We start from the raw sequence: 21,499 nt of genomic DNA, 5'->3' as shown, positions 1-21,499 counted from the left end.
GAAAATGTAGGCTGGGGTTTAAGTGGTTAACCACCAGCATGCATATTCTGGGGGTGGGGGGGGGGGGGGGGGGGGGCATTCACAGAGAACAGCAAGCTCACAACAGCAAGCTTGTAGATCAGCAATTTTGGGGCAAAGAGATTTGGTGTAGACTAGAGGGGAAAAAAAGAGACCAAACACAAAGTATTAATATAGTTAGTATAGAGGGTTTAAATGGTTAACCTTTCCCACACAATTTCCTTACAGTTCTTTTTCCCCCAAAGAGTTTCAGCAATCTTTAAAAGAAAACTCAAAACTGTTTAAAGAATTTTCAAACATTTTAGAAATGGCAAAAAGAGCACATCTACAAGCTCACAATGTGTCGCCGATGACGCTATGAGCTTGTAGATCTGCTATTTGTGAGGATTTAAAAAAAAAAATGTGTGCAAATCTTTGAATATACATACAGCATATGATTTAAAGCAAAACATTTTAACTCCGATCTTTGCTTCTGGGGGGTCCCTGGAACAACTTATTTTGAGATGGGGTCCGCGGCCAAATAAGTATCATTTTGGGAGTCCTTGAGATGGAAAAGTTGGAGCACCACTGATATAGTAACATAATGTTAGGATTTAGACCGTGGACCCCCATCTCAAAATGTTTTTTTTTTCCAGGGACCCCCCCAGAAGCAAAGATTTGAGTACAAATGTTCACTTTAAAAAAATATATATATTCAAAGATTTGCACAATTTACAAGTTATGTGATTAATTCATAATGTTTGGGTTGGTGTCTGGGGGAGACACAAACGTTCTCTTCTGGCTCTAGAGCTGAAAACACCATGGCTTCCACTGATCTACAACTACAGCTGGACAGGACTTTAGACTGTCTGACAACACGCTGCAGTCCATCAAATGTCAATGTTTGATGTTCACTGTCACACAAACCTTGACAGTCACACGGTCACTGAACAACTAGATAAAACGTGTCTTCTCAAAGCAGCACTGTAAAACGTTCCTCTTCTACCCCGGATTTGAACCCGGTTTCCTGAGCAAGTGTGGACATTTGTTTTACCATTGAGCTAATAGAGCCTGCCTGCTTGCTCAGGGGATGAATTGAATCTTGACCTTAAAGGTCAAAATGTGTGTGTCTAGACACAGGATTCTAAATGTCTCAATAGAGGAGCAGAGAGACAAAATACAACCACCCCAATTATATAAGTTACATTGTATTAAAGGAGGAGTTCACCCAAAAAATGACTTATTTTCAATCAATTGCATACCCTATGAAGCCTTGAATCCATGGATTCTTTTTAGTTTTTGTCGCATACCTAAGCTAATAATTTGATTCCCGTCTCCTACCGGCTAATGTATCCGGTAGGAGACACAAAGTAGATTATTTGTGTCTCCTACCGGAAATACACACGGTCATCAAATTATTGTCTTAGGAATGCCACAAAAACTAAAAATAAATCCAGGAAATCAAGGCTTCATGGGGTGTGTAATTGATAGAAAAGAAGTCATTTTTTGGGTGAACTCCTCCTTTAACATACTCTACCAACTTTTTCATGTTAAGCACCCCCAAAAATGATATGTACTGTATAGGCCGCAGACCACCATCTGAAAATATGTTGTTCCAGGGACCCCCAGAAGCAAAGATTTGAGTTAAAAATGTTTGCTTTAAAAATATATATATTGAAAGATTTGCACAAATGTTGCGTTATGTAAAAAAAAAAAAAAAATCAATAGCCAAAGTATAAAACAATGGTTAAAGTGGTTAAAATCTAAAATGACAGATGCTTTTCCAGGTCTTAATGGATTAATAGACTGGTCATCTATTTAAGACCTCAGCTAGCTTACAGCATATCTTACGGTCCACTAGCATACAATAATACAATGCTTTGTTGCTGTGGGAAAACAATACATGTTCCCTTATGAAAAACAGGAAACGTAGTCAGACATCTCTTTTTATGTTCTAACAAACAAACAGGTCACAAAGCTGATGTCTGGCAGGTCTTCATTTCATTTTTTTACTTCCGCAAAATCCTTCAATAATAATAATGAGATGGGTCAACCAAAACCGGTTAGGTTTACCACTGCTCTTCATCTTTCTACATGGGATCTAAAATGTGCTTTCATTAGATGTCAGATATAGATGATGATAGATTCTGAACCATTTTCCATTAATGTCTACTTTGGGCTATTCAAAAATAACCGATATACACGCTCGTAGCGCGGCACTGTTTTTGTTTTGAAATCGTGAAAATGTGTGCAAATCTTTGAATATATATATATATATATTATTTTTTTAAAGCGAACCCTAGTTTGATGTGCATTTTTATGGCACAGGCCTAAAGCCGTCTGGACCAGGTGCGACGTATTCCAGACATGGAGAAAACTATCACTATCACTTGAAAGCAACATAGGGTGAATTCTCTAAGTGTATAATCAGGTGTGTAGTGTGTGTGTGTGTGTGTGTGTGTGTGTGTGTGTGTGTGTGTGTGTGTGTGTGTGTGTGTGTGTGTGTGTGTAGTGTGTGTGTGTGTAGTGTGTAGTGTGTAGTGTGTGAGAGAGAGAGAGAGAGTGTGTGTGTCTGGGAGACTGTGGTTGTGCCTCCAGCAGTTTCCCATCCCGGCGGTGCCTTTCAATTAGCGTGTGATTACCTCCTCAACACAAACAACAGGTGATGCTGTGACACAAACTGCCTCAATCGTGGCTTTGAAACCCTGGCTGGGAAAGAAGCTACAGTACGTACCCTGAGGCAAAGTCACATGATCACACTATACCCCTAGACCAGGGGTGGGCAGCTATTTTCAAATAGCCTAGGTATAAAATAGGGCTAAAGAAGTTAATGTATAGACCAATTATTAGTTTACTAACATTGAGACAGGATGCACAGGTGATTGTTTCACGCAATCAATTCCCAACCTGTTGTTTTGGGGTGCGCTGGTTTCAGCACACCCCGACCCCCTCTAGTGTGTTGTCTAGTGAGGCGCGTCCTAGCGAGACCTGATAGAATGGGTTTCATTGAGCGCATACTGGTTGCACGCATACTGGTTTTTATCAGTGTGACGTCGTCTGTTAAGGGGTCTATTTTTTATAATGTAATAATGTAAACAAACAAACGGTCACAAAGCAGATGTCTGTCAGGTCTTCATTTCATAAAAAAGAAGAAGCGGGAAATAGCCAATTTACAAGCTCACAATGCATCACATAACGATGCGGTGTGAGCTTGTAGATCAGCTATTTACACTATTATTTGAAAATGTATGAACATCTTTATACACGGAAACAGAAACACCAAATAATTGCGATTTGTGACAGGTGATGTGTCAATTTTTTAAAATACTTTCAACCTGGCGTTCAAATAGAAAAGACATGCGCACGCACGCGCGCACACACACACACACACACACACACACACACACACACACACACACACACACACACACACACACACACACACACACACACACACACACACACACACACACACACACACACACACACACACACACACACACACACACACACACACACACACACACACACAGTGCAAGCACATTTCTTAGAGATACTTGTTGACACAGCAGCACCAATCAACTTCTTCTTAATGTATCTCATCTAAGCTTCTCAGAAAGTTGTGACACAAAGCTGCCGTGACTCATAAATCAGTATCTGTGTGACGTGCATCAAAGCTCCACACACACTCCACTGTGCTTGTACATTAAATAAACATCAGTAAATTTAAGCACTCGGCTTGTGAGATTAAATGAAATCAGCGAACTAGGCCAGTGGTTCTCAAAGTGTGGTCTGGGGAGCCCCAATGGTCCTAAAGGGGGTCCCCAGCAACCTTATCAACAATTTAACAACTTTAACTCTATTTAATACTTTGGCTATATTTGAAAATTTCCTTTTAAAAAGTTTTGATGGGTAAAACCATCATACCCAAAATTAAATGTATTTGTCCGCCGACCCCATCACAAAATAGTTTGTTCCAGGGACCCCCAGAAGCAAAGGTTTGACTTATATATAGAAAATATATATTCAAAGATTTGCACAAATGTTCACGATACAAAAGAAAATAACCTAAAGTATAAAATAATGGATATACTGAAGCAAAACAATCTAAAATGACACAGTACGTGTTCCTGTATTGAAGAGGTTAAGAACCCTGAACATATGAACCGCTGGACATCAAGACACTATGTGGTCAGCAAGAAAAAACACTGCAACCCAACCCAACAGATCCTGTTCTTCCCTCAGGGCGTGTGAGTGTGTGTGTGTGTGTGTGTGTGTGTGTGTGTGTGTGTGTGTGTGTGTGTGTGTGTGTGTGTGTGTGTGTGTGTGTGTGTGTGTGTGTGTGTGTGTGTGTGTGTTTGTGTGTGCGTGAGAGAGAGAGAGAGAGAGAGGGAACCCCTTCTCTGCCTTTCATGTTTAATGAATGTATTCTGTCAAAGAGGTTGAGAAATGGACAAAGAGAGAGAGATAAGAGAACGTGACGTGCAGACATGCACACGCACACACGCAGTAACAAGATCCCCTTTCATCATTTTGGAACCCGATATCCGTATAATACACATTTTCACGACGGCAGTGGCTCAGGGGTAGAGCGGCCGGATGGAAGCAGTGAGGTTTCCAGTTCGATCCCGGGCTCCCCCAGAGTTAGTGTCGAAGTGTCCTTGAGCAAGACGCTGAACCCCTAATTGCTCCCGATGAGCAGCTTGGTGCCTTGCATGGCTTCCTCCACCATCGGTGTGTGAATGGGTGAATGTAATGCACAATCTATGTAAAGCACTTTGGATAAAAGCGCTATATAAATGCACCATTTACCATTCACAACTTTCTACGTCGGCAAGCTCGCACGGTTCTGTTCATCTGATGTCATGGTATTCTTTTACATTTCAAAATGTTCAATTTAAAAAAGAAAATTTGCTTCAATTTTAAAACTGTGGACATGCACCACATGAACCCTATAGTGTCCTTAAAGGAGAGATCCGGACATTTTAAGTGTTATCTTTGATGTGTCGCTAATCACTCACCAACATTGAAAGGGACGTTGAGTTATTCCAGAGAGTCCCCTGTCGCCCAGTCTGGCGACCCCCTCCGTTGGCATAATGTGAGCCAGTGTAAGAGTGAAAATCGTCTATTGTAACCGATGCAAAGTTAGTTTTTTTGACGCTGGTTGCTTGTTTCTCTCACAGAACCTGGCGTCTGTGGAAGAAACAAGCAACCAGCGTCATCTCGTTCTGCACGAACGATAGCTCGTTCGCGACATTCAGTGCATGTTTGAGTATCATGAGACTCCACGATGAGCAGTAGTAGAGAAAAAACTAACTTTGCATCGGTTATAATAGACGATTTTCACCCAACGGAGGAGGTCGCCAGACTGGACGACAGGGGACTCTCTGGAATAACTCAACGTCCCTTTCAATGTTGTTGAGTGATTAGCGACACATCAAAGATAACACTTAAAAGGTCCGGATCTCTCCTTTAAATCTGGGCATGTCATATAATAAGCAGGTTGGGCAAGTCATAGGATCAGGTTGACGAACAGCGCCATCTAGCATAAACACTGAAAACACTGTTTTGACGTGTTACGCGTCAATGGCACTGAATGAGTTTTAATGTAGGGTTTAGACCTGAGGCCGATTCTAAAAACGCCTTCTAAATCCTGACCTAAGTTTTCTGAAAAACGTGTACATCTGCTATTTTTGAAACATTTGGAAAAATCCGGAAAAGTTTGGAAGATTTTGAATCATTTTAGAATTTCTTAACACAGACCTTCTCTTCTGGAGATTTTCAGATGGGGGTCCGCCGGCCAAAATACATCTCTCAAGAACCCCTGCAGCCCTTAAAGGACGACTTCACCGCTTTTCAACCTATCTTCATATAATTGGTCCTCACTAATACTCATGATAAAATGGTAAAAAAAAATTCTACTCGGTCTGTGTCTCAGAGGAGGGCTGTGGACAGTTCAGAGTCCCGTATACCAGTGACATCATCAATGGGGAATCCAAGCTAATAGAAACTGCAGGCTTTCTATTCCTGGAAAGTTGCAATGCAATAAAAGAAGCCAGTGTTCTCGTGTTAATAAAAATCTGAATAAAAAATGTGAAATCTTGTTGGAAAAAAAAATCATGCCTAACGATGATGTCACTGGTAGACAGGTTTCTGGACTGTCCACAGCCCTCCTATGAGACACAGATCGAGTAGAAAAAATTGTACCATTTTATCATGAGTATTAGTGAGGACCAATTATATGAAGATAGGTTGAAAAGCGGTGAAGTCGTCCTACCAAGGACGACTTTTACGACTTTGTGTTGTTTTGTGTTTTTCCACTAGATGGCGCTTTTCTCTAACACGTGAGTGACAATTTCATCCCCAGATGAACATGATACCTGGAACTGTGTCATTTTTAGATTTGAGCTAAAAAGCATTATTTTACACTTTGGGCTATTCAAAAATAGCAGATCTACAAGCTCGTAGCGCGGCACCGAGTGCCGCGCTACGAGCTTGTAGATCTGCTATTTTTGAAAATTCGTGAAAATGTGTTCAAATCTTTGAATATGTATATTTTTAAAGTGAACATTTTTATCTCAAATCTTTGCTTCTGGGGGGTCCCTGGAACAAAATATTTTGATGGGGGTCCGCGGCCAAATACATATAATTGTGGGGGTCCTTGACATGAAAAAGTTTGAGCACCACTGATATAGAAACACACGTTTTTCAGAAAACTGTTGCGATTTAGGAGACGTGTAGAATCGGCTTCAGGTCTCAATGGGTTAAGTGTGTGTTGTTGTTACCTAGCACCATGGTCATGTAGCGCTCCTCCACGCCGGCCTCCAGCAGCAGAGGAGGGACGTAGGTGATGCCCGCCGCCACACAGATCTCCAGCCCACAGGTCAGGGAGTTCAGCAGGACCAGACGCCACTGAGCCCTCCATCCAGGCATCCTTTTGTTTTACTCCTCTTCTCCTCTCCTCTGGGAGGACAGGGGCCCGGTGGGGGGAGGAGGAGGAGGGGAGGAGGTGACGGTCGGAGGAGCAGGAGGAGGAGGAGGAGGTGACGACGACCTCCGGGGGGATGGAGGAGCAGCGAGGACACGCGCACGTCTCAGATGACCTGCAGGGGCCATGGTCTCCTCTGCATTATGGATCTGTGGGACACAAGAGGAGGAGGATGGAGGGTTATTATGGCGTCCTTACAACTAGTGGTGGGACAAAAAAACATTCATTTCAGTGAATGAACGATTTTGTTCATGTTCACGGCAATGATCTGTTCGAATGATTCGTTCAAATGATTCGTTCAAATGATCCGTTCAAATGATTCGTTCAAATGATTCGTTCAAATGATCTGTTCAAATGATTCGTTCAAATGATTCGTTCAAATGATTCGTTCAAATGATCTGTTCAAATGATTCGTTCAAATGATCCGTTCAAATGATCCGTTCAAATGATATGTTCAAATGATATGTTCAAATGATATGTTCAAATGATCTGTTCAAATGATCTGTTCAAATGATCCGTTCAAATGATATGTTCAAATGATCTGTTCAAATGATTCGTTCAAATGATATGTTCAAATGATTCGTTCAAATGATCCATTCAAATGATTCGTTCAAATGATTCGTTCAAATGATTCGTTCAAATGATTCGTTCAAATGATCCGTTCAAATGATTAATTCAAATGATTCGTTCAAATGATTTGTTCAAATGATTCGTTCAAATGATTCGTTCATGTCTAGTGAAAGACAACTGAACCGCACCGCTGTCTGTCTGTCGCAGGAACAGCCCGCCCTCCCGTCCTGTGTACGGGGGGAGGGGACGGGGGGCATGAACGAAAAGCGTGAACGTAACAGCCGGTTGGTTCACATTGACGCCAAAGAACTAGTTCTTTTGAACGAATCGGTCATGAACGATCTTCTAATAAAGTATTCAATCAATCAAACGAGTAACGACCCATCACTACTTACAACCAGAGACCAATCCATGACACTTTTGTTTTTGCTAGACCAGTTCGCTAGAAAGCACCACGGTTCCAAGAATCTAGAATGGAGCCGGTTCTACAAGCAAAGTTATTTTGGTGGAAATGGGGCCTTTGAGTGTGGTCTTGTAAACCCTAGTTTCGGCCCTGGCAGCCCACATCCAGGATTTCCTATCCAGATTGGAGTGGGATTAGTTTTATGCAGTCTGAACAAGGCTAAGGAATATGATTCAAATCTGGCAAAAAAATCAGTCCCCATGTATTTTTTGTTGTTCAGACTGCATAAAAACAATGCGATTCCAATCTGGATATAGGCCACACATCAGATTTGCGATGCCATTCTGAACATGGCCTTATAGCTTATACTTCGTCTATTTTCAGAGCGGTTATTTTCAGGGGGGGGAGAGGGATCTTGAAAAAAGAATGCTGCAGGCTCCGACTCGGTAATGTATTAACGTAAAAATGCATCAATAAATACATTTACGGTACACTCATGACTAAAAATAGTGGTCAGAGAAGTTGTCAAAAACACATTTATGTGGAATTGTTATTGTGAAAGATATACCAGTGAAAGATAACAAAAATAACTTTTGCTCAATTGAAAAGGTGACACAGACAGTAGGCTATAAAAGTATAAACCGTGACTGTCCTGTCCTCCTCCAACCAGACACAGGAGATGAGTCAGAGCTACGTGGCAAACACATCCGACCTCATCCAACCTCATCCAACCATTGCCAATATGTATTCTCTATCTGCAGTTTTTTTTTTGTCCTCGTTAGAACAACTCAACAGTTGGCACGACAGCAGCAGGGCTGTCACAAGTATTACATAATCATATTTAATCATTCATTTGTTGAAACGTTGCTTGTAAATCTGGTCATATTTTTTAACCCATTAAGACCTGGAACGCATCTGTGTAACCTTTTGATTTGAGCTACAAAGCATTATTTTACACTTTGGCTATTCAAAAATAGCAGATCTACAAGCTCGTAGCGCGGCACCGAGTGCCGCGCTACGAGCTTGTAGATCTGCTATTTTTCGAGAAAATGTGTGCAAATTAATATATTTATATTCTTTTAAAGCGAACATTTTTAACTCAAATCTTTGCTTCTGGGGGTCCCTGGAACTAAATATTTTGAGATAGGGGTCCGCGGCCAAATACATATAATTTTGGGGGTCCTTGACATGAAAACGTTTGAGAACCACTGATATAGTAGCCTCGATCTCCAGGCTTTTATTGTTTAGTTTTGCTAAAAAAATAAAAGCCTGGAGGAACGCGTCGGTCTACCCGGTATGAGGAAGTGTTTCATTTCCCCAACCAACCAGAGTGCAGTGGGCGTCGCTCGTAATGTTGTGTTTACGGGGCGGGGGCTGACGGACAGATCGGTGAACCAATGGGATCAGGCGCAATCTCTCCGCGCCTCTATACACCCGCCCCTCTATACACGAAAACAGGAGCGCTAGTGCAGCCTACTGATATAGAAACATACGTTTTTCAGAATACTGTTGGGATTCGGAAGACATTAGCTAAGAATCGCCCTCAGGTCTTAATGGGTTAAAGGAAATGAGCAGTTTTTGTCACCAGTTGGCTGTTCTCCGATATATGGCCTGTGTTGACGATATTATTTAGATTATTGGCTTTGGGTTCAGATAAACCATGATGAGCATTTAGCAGTACTTTGCACTTCATCACATCATGTACAGTTTTACAGCCTAAGTGAAATGGATGAACATTATGTTTAGTCGCCGCCCTAGAAAAGCGCGTGTGTGTGTGTGTGTGTGTGTGTGTGTGTGTGTGTGTGGCTATAATGCTCGTCACAAACAGGTGACACGTCAGTCAGCTCCATCCTCTCAGCAGAGAGGAGGTGTTAAGAGAGACAGCTTCACGTTTAGGTGTGAAACATCTCCATGGACGGATGTCCATCTGTTGTGTCCCTCAGCGCGCGCGCACACACACACACACACACACACACACACACAGTACACACACGTAGATCTGCTATTTTTTGAAAAATCGCGAAGATATGTGCAAATCTTCTAATATATACATATTGTAAAGCGAACATTTGTAACTCAAATCTTTGCTTCTGTGGGGGTCCCTGGAACTAAACATTTAGAGATGGGGGTCGGCGGCCAAATACATATCATTTTGGGGGTCCTGGACATGAAAAAGTTTGAGCACCACTGAACATACGTTTTTCAGAAACCTGTTAGGATTTAGAAGACATTTGAATGGATTAAGCCCATAATCTGAGTACAACTTCCACTACTGGAAAAAGGTGAGGAGAGAACACTGCACACTGATTGGTCAGTGAGGAGAGAACACTGCACACTGATTGGTCAGTGGGGAGAGAACACTGCACACTGATTGGTCAGTGAGGAGAGACACCACACACTGATTGGTCAGCGAGGAGAGACACCGCACACTGATTGGTCACAGAGGAGAGAGCACCGCACACTGATTGGTCAGAGGGGAGAGAACACTGCACACTGATTGGTCAGTGAGGAGAGAACACTGCACACTGATTGGTCAGTGAGGAGAGAACACTGCACACTGATTGGTCAGCGAGGAGAGACACCGCACACTGATTGGTCACAGAGGAGAGAACACTGCACACTGATTGGTCAGAGGGGAGAGAACACTGCACACTGATTGGTCAGTGAGGAGAGAACACTGCACACTGATTGGTCAGAGGGGAGAGAACACTGCACACTGATTGGTCAGTGAGGAGAGAACACTGCACACTGATTGGTCAGAGGGGAGAGAACACTGCACACTGATTGGTCAGTGAGGAGAGAACACTGCACACTGATTGGTCAGTGAGGAGAGAACACTGCACACTGATTGGTCAGTGAGGAGAGAACACTGCCCACTGATTGGTCAGTGAGGAGAGAACACTGCACACTGATTGGTCAGTGAGGAGAGCTTGGAGCAAGAAGGACACAGAAGTGGATAGTTATTTTTCTTGGAACAAGTGAAGTAAGAATTGAAATCTGATTGGATACTGCAGGAGACCTCTCCTCGGGCTATGGGATGTAAACATCTACACCCTCTGGGAGAGATGGGATCCAAAAGTCACGGCACGGGCTTAGTTGTCCTCGGATGTTGAATGACATAAACATGTTTATTTTAAACGTCCATTGATGACTGGTCAGAACTGTAACGGTAATGCTTTGCACAATTTAACGCTTCCGCGATTTGACAAACTTCGCGGATATACGTTAAACTTGTAGTTGTTGTTGTAAAACAATTATTTACAGACAAGTCACCGTTTGTTATTTTAGTACTCCGCTACGCAGGTTGCTATGACAACCAGCAACATTGAGGGGATGCTATGTGCAGTGGAAAAACAAAGTACCTGCTACCAAGAGCGACTTCACAGTTCACCCCCGTGGTGTGTGTGTGTGTGTGTGTGTGTGTGTGTGTGTGTGTGTGTGTGTGTGTGTGTGTGTGTGTGTGTGTGTGTGTGTGTGTGTGTGTGTGTGTGTGTGTGTGTGTGTGTGTGTGTGTGTGTGTGTGTGTGTGTGTGTGTGTGTGTGTGTGTGCGGCTCTAGCCCCTGAGGTCAGCTTGGGTCTCTGCCCTTGCATTCTAAGAGGAACTCTCTTTTTGACATCTCTGCCTACGGACTGGTTCTGCTTTCATGGCTCATGTTGAATGAATGGCCCTGAATCCCCCCGCCATGCAGCCAGGCACAGACCTCCCCCGCCAGGTCTTCTTCCCACTGACTGCACACAAAAGAGCCCCCCCGACGGCACCAAAAGAGCATTGGTTCTCAAAAGTGGGGTTCGGGGACCCCCAGGCAGCGTTGCCAGATTCTGTGAGAGAAACAGGCAACCAGGCCTAGGTATAACCAGCCCAAAAGAAGCGATTATGGGCCGCATGTGCACTTTAACATATACATCAGCTATTTGAAAATAGCCGATCTACAAGCTCACAACGCGTCGCGATGCGACGCGTTGTGAGCTTGTAGATCGGCTATTTTCAAATAAAATCTCGCGGGGAAATAATAATAAGCAGATCTGGCAACCCTGCCCCCAGGTGTCCTGGGGGGAGGGGGGGGCGGGTACCAGGGGATTAAATAATACATAAGCTCATATGAGCTATGAGCATGTAGATCTGCTATTTTTTGAAAAATCGTGAAGATTTGTGCAAATCTATGTATATTTTTTTAAGCGAACATTTGTCACTCAAATCTTTGCTTCTGGGGGGTCCCTGGCTGGAACCAAAATATTTTTAGATGGGGGTCCAAATACATATAGTTTCGGGGGTCCTTGACATGGAAAAAGTTTGAGAGCCTCTGAAATAGAGAGATGTGATTGGTCTACAGCCTGTAAGCCCACAGAGCAGCTGGCCAGCTGCCCTGACACTGCTGCTGTTGCTGCTGCATGCAGGGTCAGATTCCAGGGTTTTGTCAAAATGAACGGTTTGCTGAAAGTCTTCTTGACCCAAACACTAAACACTGGTGGTTTGGAAGGACGGATGGAAGGAATGAAACGGAACGAGGGATGGAGAGAGGGTTGGGATCCTTGGGATCGTTTCAACGATTCCCTCTTAATGGTCCGATTCCTAAACGGTTCCCTTTAACCCATTAAGACCTGAGGCGATTCTTAAAAAAAAATCTAAATCGTAACAGTTTTTGGAAAAAAAAATAATAATAGCAGATCTACTATATCTATTATAAAACATACCACTTTAGCGCTATTTTATACATAGGCTATTTGAAAATAGCTGATCTCGTAGATCTGCCATTTTCAAACATTTGAGTACTTTTACTTTTGGTACTTTAAGTACATTTTGATACCAATACTTTTTAACTTTTACTCGAGTAAATTTTGAATTCCGGACGTTTACTTGTAACAAGAGTATTCTGTTACAAGTAGTCTGTGTTCTACATTGCAGTATTGTCACTTTTACTTAAGTAAAACATTTGAGTACTTTTCCCAGCTTTCTCTCAGCTATGGTGGTCCTTGGAATTAAAGACGGACGGACTGACAGAGTAGAGTTCTCAAATTCAGCCTGGACCCGACCCTACCCGACCAGACGTGTTCGGGCCGGGCCCAAAATCTATGATAATGCGTCGCGTCCTGCCTCGGGTTCCGTGAAGAAAAAAACATTTCTTTTTCTGGTTTTCGGGCCTCAAAGTATGGTAATTGTTCGGGCCGGGCTGAGCCTCGGGCCGGCCCAGTAGGGCCCAGTTAAGGCCGGGCCTTCATTTTCAGGCCCGTTGAGAACTCAAGGACGGAGCATGTATTTATTTACAAGCACATTTTGTCCACATCTGAAATAGACTTCTAGTTCATACCTGTTGATGTGTACCATGCCAAAAAAAATACAAACAAACATCTTTAAGCACATGAACCTTAGCGTCTCTCATTGGGCCAAACAAACATCCACTGAACATAGCAGCTTGTAGCGTGTTGCTATACATGACACACATCTTAGAATAGGCTCTATGCAGAGCAGCCATATTATCACTTCCTTCACAGGTGTTACCAATGATACTAATGAAGGCTCTGTTCCATTTAGTGTAGCACAGTGGTTTCCACGACCCCCATAACTCTGAGAGTGTACATATGGAACCAAATGTACGGGTCCATTTGGTTCCATTTGTACACTCACAGAGTTACACACCCGTTAAGGGGCCATTTGGAAGCCCATGAGGGTCCCTGGACCCCAACTTTAGACCCACTGGTGTAACAGAGTGTTTCCAGTGAGCCAACATGCACAATATCAGCACCCTGACTCTGTTTGACCAGAATGGAACAGAGCCTTCATTAGTATCATTGGCAACACATGTGAATGTCTTCACAATATGGCTGCTATGCATAGGGTGCATTGATATTTTCCCCTGGCTCTATCAGCTCTATCCTTCTTTTTGATTTACAACCTGTAAACTTGTGATGTGACAATAAGTTGATTCTGATTGTAGATTTGCAGTTTTGGGCAAAAGGGATTTTGAGGGAAATACTAGTACAGCTACTATAGAGCACTGGTTCTCAAAGTGGGGTCCGGGACCCCCAGGGGTCCTTGGGGGGGGGGGGGACCAGGGGGTCCCCAGCAAAAGTAGTTAATATAGCGTCACAGTCAATTAAACCACTACAACCATTTTATACTTTAGCTATCTGTGCCGCACTACGAGCTTGTAGATCTGCTCAGGGGCATCAATAAGGTATGGCAGGTGCCATACCTTGGCTCCAGACAAAAAAAAAATCATGAATAGTAGCCTAATGCAGGTGTACAACCATTTTGTTTGTATTGTGTTATAGGTATAATGCATAGTTTCCTATGCATTTTCAGGGGTTTTGAGGGGGCCGCAAAAAAAATCCAGCCGCGCGCCGAGGATAGGTGTCCCTTATTCTAATCTCTGGGAGTTGGCAACCCTAACCTTGCCATACCTTAGCTTTTGCTGAACTGACGACACTGCCCTCCATCAGGGTCTTGAGATCATTTTAATAAGACATGACCTGGTAACAAAAAGGTTGACAACCTGATACCCGAGAACAATTGGTTCTCAACCTTTTCCCCAAAATAATCATATTTGAACTGGGGTTCCCCCCAATATAATCATATTTGAACTGGGGACCCCCCAATATAATCATATTTGAACTGAGGAGCCCCCAATATAATCATACTAGATGTCAGGGCCGCTTCGCGGCCCTCACATCTAGGCCCAATCCGAGGTTGGTCCAGACAGCATTGGCCTTCACTCTGCACACACGTCAAGCGAAGTCCGGCCCCTCTGGCCTCTCCTCTCCTCTCCTCTCCTCTCCTCCCTCCCCGCTTTGCTTTGCTGCCCTAACCTCTAGTCCCAACCTCCCAACCTCCCAACCTCCCAACCTCGGTCATTAGGCCGCCTGCAATCTCAGAACCAAGAGACACGCTGAAAAGGAAAAACAGCGACCTCTGCTGTTCTTCCTCCTGAGTGTGACGCAATGGCGACGCAGCACATGTGCGCAAGGAAACAGGGTTTAAGTCTGCCTTCACCGCTCCACTTCCGGTGGTGAGCTTGCGTTTTCATTCCGACAAGATAACATTTCTACACAGAACACTAACACCACTTCTCCCAGAGAACATGGATGGTTTTGGTTATAAGCCCTCTTGTTTCTATGATGAAAGAGTAAGTTCAAATGTGAATATCTTTCCGCGGTTGTCTGCTCCGCGGACGCTATTGTTAAATTAGTTTCGGTTTAAGTTTCGAGTCGGGAAGGATGACGGACACGTGAATCCCGCCCACTACATTTGATTGGATAAAGCGCGGCCTCTGAAGCCACGCCCACTCCCACACAGTGTGTACACGTTCTGACGAACCTTCAAGACAGATTCCAACGCAGTGCAGAATCTGTTCTTGAGAGATTAGGCCGCCTGTACTGTGGGTAACCATGGCCATCATGAGGCAGTCGAGTGTTGTCACAGAAGTCTTTAGGGAAGCTGTTATTGACCATGCAGGGGCTGTTAGGGTTGGCTGTCCCACAGGGTCCATGTAGCATGGATTGACACAGAGTGGCTCCTTCTGTGGGTCAGGTATGTCTGCTAGTACACCGCCACGTCACGGTTTGCCGTAATTGTGATAAAGAGGTCAAACTTCCTGTATCTGGTTGCTATGGCAACCTGCCAGATCAGGCTGAGGGTCTGATAGGCAAATCAGAGAATCAATCAAGCCGAGAGTCTGATCACAGATCGAGGTGGGTAAGATGCCTAAAACATAGCCATAGCTCTGATCAACAGTATGTGGCAAGCTTCGGGGCAAATGGAGTGATCCTGTGCTTGCGTATCCCGCACAAACTTTCGGAGCTTTTGTCAATTATATAGTATATAGTTAGTTAGATTGAACTGTAGACCCCCCACCCTGACAAGCACTCGTATCGATACTTTTACTTGAGTAAAAAAAACTTGGTACATCTTCCACCACTGGCTCACAGCACTAGTTGGTTGGTATGGCTGCCAGTTCCCACCTGATGTTGTGTGGGAGTTCAGACTGCTCCAGACCGTACTGAATAACCGCTAGCTTACATAGCGTCTTAAGACTAGGACTCAAGTCTAAGACTCTTTGTTTGGATCCTCCAAAGAGGATGACACGATCTCCCATCATGCAACAGCACATACCACGCATACCATACATCTTAGACGGGCCTTTTCCCTTGGGCTCAACCTTCTTCCAGGAGAAGGTCTCTGGACTGAATCTCCAAAGATCATTGAAGTGCTGGTTCCGGTCGCAGCCACCATATATGTGCAGCTCTCCATTGTAGGTAAAGGCTGAATGACTCCTGCGTCTTTCAGGAAGAGGCTGTGCAGAAGGCGTGTTCAGCCAGCAGTTTGTCTCTGTGTCAAACACAAATAGGGTGTTGTAGTAGGCCCCCAGGTACCCCCAGCCCCCAAATACAAACATCTTTGTCCCAATGATGGTGGCAGAGTGACGTGATGAAGCAGGTGGCGGAGTTCCTCTGGTGTTAATTAAAGACCAGACCATTGTGGTGGTGTCCAACTTGTAGATGTCATTAGTCCATCTAGTCAGCCTGGTGGATCCTCCATGGATAAACATGACCTTCCCCAACACACAGGCTGAGTGGTAGACCCTTCCTTCTGGAACAGTCCCGGAAACCCTGGGTTTCGACAATTTGTGGCCATCGACATCAAATGCATAAAGAACATTGCCGTACTCCTCTCTCCACTTTCCTCCCCAGATGTAGACTGTATCTTCTACCAGCACAGCTGTGTGGCCGTAGCGCTTGGATGGAACCTCAAGGTGACGTTCTCTTCGTCCAGGTGTCACCGGAGGCGGCTTCACCCAGCACAAAGACACTGTGTTAAGGACATGCACCTCAGTCGGCTCCATGTTGTTGTAGGTCCATTCCTCACAGTAGCCTCCAAAGGAATAAACCTTTTGCTCCACTCTAACAGTAGCAGAACCGGGTTCTCGTGGTCCTCCATACTGATGTACCGTCCAGCAGAACATGTCTCTCACACCGCAGATCAAACTGGATGGGTCAAGTCTTGCTCTGTAAAAGTATTGAGTCCTGTCGTGGGCACTTACCACGTATTCCACGCAAATGTTTGACAAATCCACGAAGCCGATAAGTTGGTTGTTTAGCCAATAAAGGAAGCCGGTGACTCTTTGCTAATACTGTATAGCAGATTAAACGCTATCTCAGTCTGATCCACTGTGTTGACAAGGTATTTCCAGGGGGAGGTCACTACATGAGGCCATATTCGTAGGTGAAAGTTGCTAAATGACATTGTGTTTATTTGAAGTTGCAGTTTTAAAGGACACGGTCGTGATAACGACATTGTGACGTTGTTGCGTGATGATGCCACAACTCAGATTACCCAATGACGTTACTGCAACTGACTGCCGCCATTAAACACTTTAACCACATTGAAGCCCATCTGGTCAAACTGGTTTAAATTTGTTATATTCCGACGGAGCAGATACACACCATTAGGAGACCTGCTGTTAAGCAAAAAAAATAGACTGTTGCCGACGATGTCGCAACAGCTAAATCCATCTTGTATTGCATCAGTGACGAGCAACATAACAAGGTCATTCAATTGGAAAGGTTTTTTCTCCATTGTGGATATGCTGGTGTAACTTCAGAGTACCTAACTGGCTGAAAGTCTTGTTGCACTGTTTACAGAGGAAAGGTTTTTCTCCAGTGTGGATGCGCAGGTGTGTCTTCAGGTCACCTGCCCAACTGAAAGACTTGTTGCACTGTTTACAGAGGAAAGGTTTTTCTCCAGTGTGGATACGTAGGTGTGACTTCAGGTGAGCCAACTGACTGAAACTCGTGTTGCACTGTTTACAGTGGTATGGTTTCTCTCCAGTGTGGATACGCAGGTGTGTCTCCAGGTGAGATAATCTACTAAAAGTCTTGTTGCACTGCTTACAGAGGAAAGGTTTTTCTCCAGTGTGGATAGGCAAGTGTGACTTCAGGTGAGCCAACTGACTGAAACTCTTCTTGCACTGTTTACAGTGGTATGGTTTCTCTCCAGTGTGGATACGCAGGTGTCTCTCCAGGTGAGATAATTTACTAAAAGTCTTGTTGCACTGCTTACAGAGGAAAGGTTTTTCTCCAGTGTGGATACGCAGGTGTGTGTTCAGGTTACCTACCTGACTGAAACTCTTGTCACACAGAGGGTAAGTCAGAGGATAAGTCCTCTGACAGGTCTTTACTTCTGGTTGAGTTAACGTCTTGGTAAACTGTTGATGGCTGTAGGATGTTGGTTTGTCAGTGTTTTCATGTTCATGGCTGGTGACACAGCTGGTGGTGATTTGCTGATCGGCTGCCGAGGGGATCTGTCCAGTCATATTCTTTTCAGTAGAGGTCGTGGCTCCTCTTCTTCACGTGTTTAAAGATAGTTGTCAAGGCAGATATTACACTTAGAAGAGGAGAATGAGTATGAAATATTTGGACTTGCTCCTTCCAGGAGTGGCGGGTGTATCGTCAAAGCTGCTTCTATGGACTGTGATTAAGACGTGAAGTTGTAGGTTCTGCAGGGGCTTGCAGATGCGTCTTTAATACTCTCTCTATCTCCGTATGTTCTCTGTCTCTTTCTCTCAGCACTCTCCAGGACATATTTTGTTCTCGGTGGGTGTGTTGGTCTGTTGGTCTCAATGGGTAGAAGTGGAAGTGTGCAGTAGCTTAACACTTTATAGAGGCTGAGCAAAGCTATGCTCTTGCCTCACTCACAAACACAAACTGTTGCCGTGCATGCCTTAACAACACAACGTGTGTGCAAGCCGCCACCTTTCCATATTTGGGCAAGACTGATATCATCAATATGACATAATCACCATGACGGCAGAGATCAACGTGCAAGCAACGCCGTTATTATTAGACTTTTTGCCAGATACAGGGGGTTGGCCTACATGAGGCTTTGTCGGTCGGTCTGTCCCTCTTTTCCTCTGCACACACGTCATGCGAAGTCCGGCCATTCAGATTTTAACCACTAGGGGTCTGGCAGTACCAGGTCTCCTGGTTCCCTTGTTTTGGTGTATTTAACATTGAATGGTTAACTCTTTAACTGCCTGAGTAATAGTGTCACCCCACTGCCGCCGAAAACAAAAGTTTTCTCACGGAGATCGCCTCAATACACGCACGGGGGGGGTCTCGTAGAATCGGGGGGGGGGGGGGGGTAATCCATTCCATAGCTATGGCCAGTCGAATGTGGCTTGTTTGTTTGCCAAAGACAACAGAAAGCAGAGAAAAGGGAGACTTTTATAAATCCCATATAGCAACTGAACAAAACTAGCTTTATTTTGTTGTGATCACGTGCTTTCTGGGTGTACTCTTCTTTGGTTGATCCAGTGGGACCATTCACAGGCTGCAGAACAACAGCCTCCACTCCCTCCTGTCCTCTCCTCCACTCCCTCCATCAGGGGCGTCAAATAGACATTTGTTGAGACCTTTGATATTTGACAAGACTTTCAAAAAATAGCCAAAGGAAATGTAAAAATGAATTAAATTGAATGGGTTAAGTGGATACAATGTGGGTAAATGTAGCGATCAGCGACACCATGCAGTGGGCTGTGGAGTGTGTGTGTGTCTGTGCCAAGACATTGTGCAGGAGAAGAGACTCAGACACAGTGAGTTGTGTCAGGTTTCTGGTAGGATGTGTGAGAAGTTGGCAGAGCAGGCAGAGAGAGAGAGCACATCTCTCAGGTTGACAGCCTGCACAGTCATTTCTCTCTCTCTCACACACACACACACACACACACATTGATTTTGTCTAACACACACACACATGTTGTCCTGGCTCCCCTGTCACACACATGTTGTCCTGGCTCCCCTGTCACATATAAGCATTACAATGAAAAGAGAGTGGAGGGGAGGTGGCGTGTGTGTGCGTGTGTGCGTGTGTGCGTGTCCGTGCAAGTGAGTGCGTTCGCTTCTTTTTGTCATTACAAAACTCTCAATTTGCCCTATTTGCCCGGTCCTATTCAGACACCGGCCCCCAAAATCAGCCCTAATTGACTCCTGCAACACAAAACAGCCTTTGTGTACATTGAGCCAGGGAGAGTCACTTTATAGAGTGAGGTATCAGGCCCATTTCTATTCATATAAACAGTGCTATAGAAAGAGTCCGGGGGGGGGTACGTTAAGTAGAGTGTTGGGTCTCAAGAGAAGGTGGTGGGGGCGGGGGGGGGGGCATTGCTCCGAGGTGACATCAGAACTGCCGTGGTTCTGGGAACCTCGGAGGAGGTGTTTTTTGGCTCAAGCTGAATGGCTTCAGAGGCTATTAGTGACCCTCTCTCTCCAGCACCAAGGCACTAGCACACAAAAAAATTGCCGATCTACAAGCTCAAAACGTTTCGCGAAAGTGGCACGTTGTGAGCTTGTAGATCGGCTATTTTCGGTGCACGACAAAGTAGAAATCGAGCTTAAAAGACCCCGATAAATGGTGTATTCTGTTTGGTAAATGTCTTTCTTGAAGACGGTCGGCTGAGACCACTTTCAAATGCTCTCACCATACAGTCTGCAACGGAACAGTGCTGAAAATGTGAAGAAATCGCAGCGGATGCCACGTGAAATCTGGATGTTTTGGATAATCCAATTCTGGAGGATCAAATGTTCATTGTACGTCATAATTCATAGGATACAAAATCTAATAAAAAATAAATACGTGATTACATTTATTGAACGGAGATGATTTCTGGGAGAATTTCAGCCACACAACCAAGCTCTACTTTATTTTAAAGTAGAGCTTAGAGAGGAGACTTCTTTTTTTTTTTTATCCCACGATTTTGTAACCCATGTTTTTCACCCAGTGCCAATTGCCTATGTAATCCTGGGCGCTACTCTCCCTCTGCCAGCCTGGAGAGAGCCTAGAGCCGAGCTCATGCCTCCTTCAATGCATGAAAAGCTAGCAAGCCGCTTCTTATCACCTGACAGGAGGGACTTTCCCTGGTAAGAAGTAGCGTGTGGAAGGAACACGTTATTCCAACCAGTTCCCCTCCATCAGGCGCCCCGGCTGACCAGGGGGAGGCAGCACAGAGACCAGGATTACTGCATGTTTTTTGTGAGGGTTACCTACCCTAGGGGACACGGGGAGAACATGCAAACACCACACAGAGTAGGCCCTTTCGCTCACAGGGAAGACTTGACCTTGTTTTAAAGTATAGCTCCTCACAGAGAAGACTTGATGGAGAAGACAATGACATCCAATCAATGTCAACGGGAGGACAGACAAGCATACGTGTGCTTCCTAAGGCCTTTAATCATACGTGTGGACGCCTGCCCAGCGCCCACAATGTGAAGTACTCTCCATCTCTCTGCATAATTATTTATGCCCGTGACTCAGAATACATCCTATTTAACCCATTCAGACCGGGAACGCATCTGTGTCATTTTTAGATGTATTTAGGCTATTCAAAAATAGCAGATCTACAAGCTCATAGCGCGGCACCGAGTGCCGCGCTATGAGCTTGTAGATCTGCTGTTTTTGAAAAATCGTGAACATTTGTGCAAATCTTTGAATACGTATATTTTTTAAAGCGAACATTTTTAACTTAAATCTTTGCTTTTGGAGATTCTACAAATA

General features: G+C 44.4%; 2 protein-coding genes across 2 annotated transcripts in view; both read right to left on the bottom strand.

The window, feature by feature from the left end:
• Window positions 1-21,499, bottom strand: part of LOC311046519 (solute carrier family 45 member 3) — an 87,266-nt gene that overhangs the window by 29,258 nt on the left and 36,509 nt on the right. The window contains exon 2 of the mRNA XM_084058868.1: window positions 6,783-7,134. Within this exon, the coding sequence (XP_083914994.1) occupies window positions 6,783-6,930 (148 nt within the window). The 5' untranslated portion in view covers window positions 6,931-7,134. The remainder of the gene's footprint in view (window positions 1-6,782; window positions 7,135-21,499) is intronic.
• On the bottom strand, window positions 15,885-16,916 carry LOC311047063 (kelch domain-containing protein 3-like; the record flags this gene model as incomplete). Its single annotated transcript, XM_084059646.1, has 1 exon — window positions 15,885-16,916. One exon carries the CDS (start codon window positions 16,914-16,916, stop codon window positions 15,885-15,887), a length of 1,032 nt encoding a protein of 343 aa, XP_083915772.1.

The sequence above is a fragment of the Gymnoscopelus microlampas genome (genome assembly GCF_963454915.1).
Source record: "Gymnoscopelus microlampas genome assembly, chromosome: 6".
In the NCBI taxonomy this organism is placed as follows: domain Eukaryota; kingdom Metazoa; phylum Chordata; class Actinopteri; order Myctophiformes; family Myctophidae; genus Gymnoscopelus; species Gymnoscopelus microlampas.
This window is presented reverse-complemented; position numbering and strand designations above follow the sequence as displayed.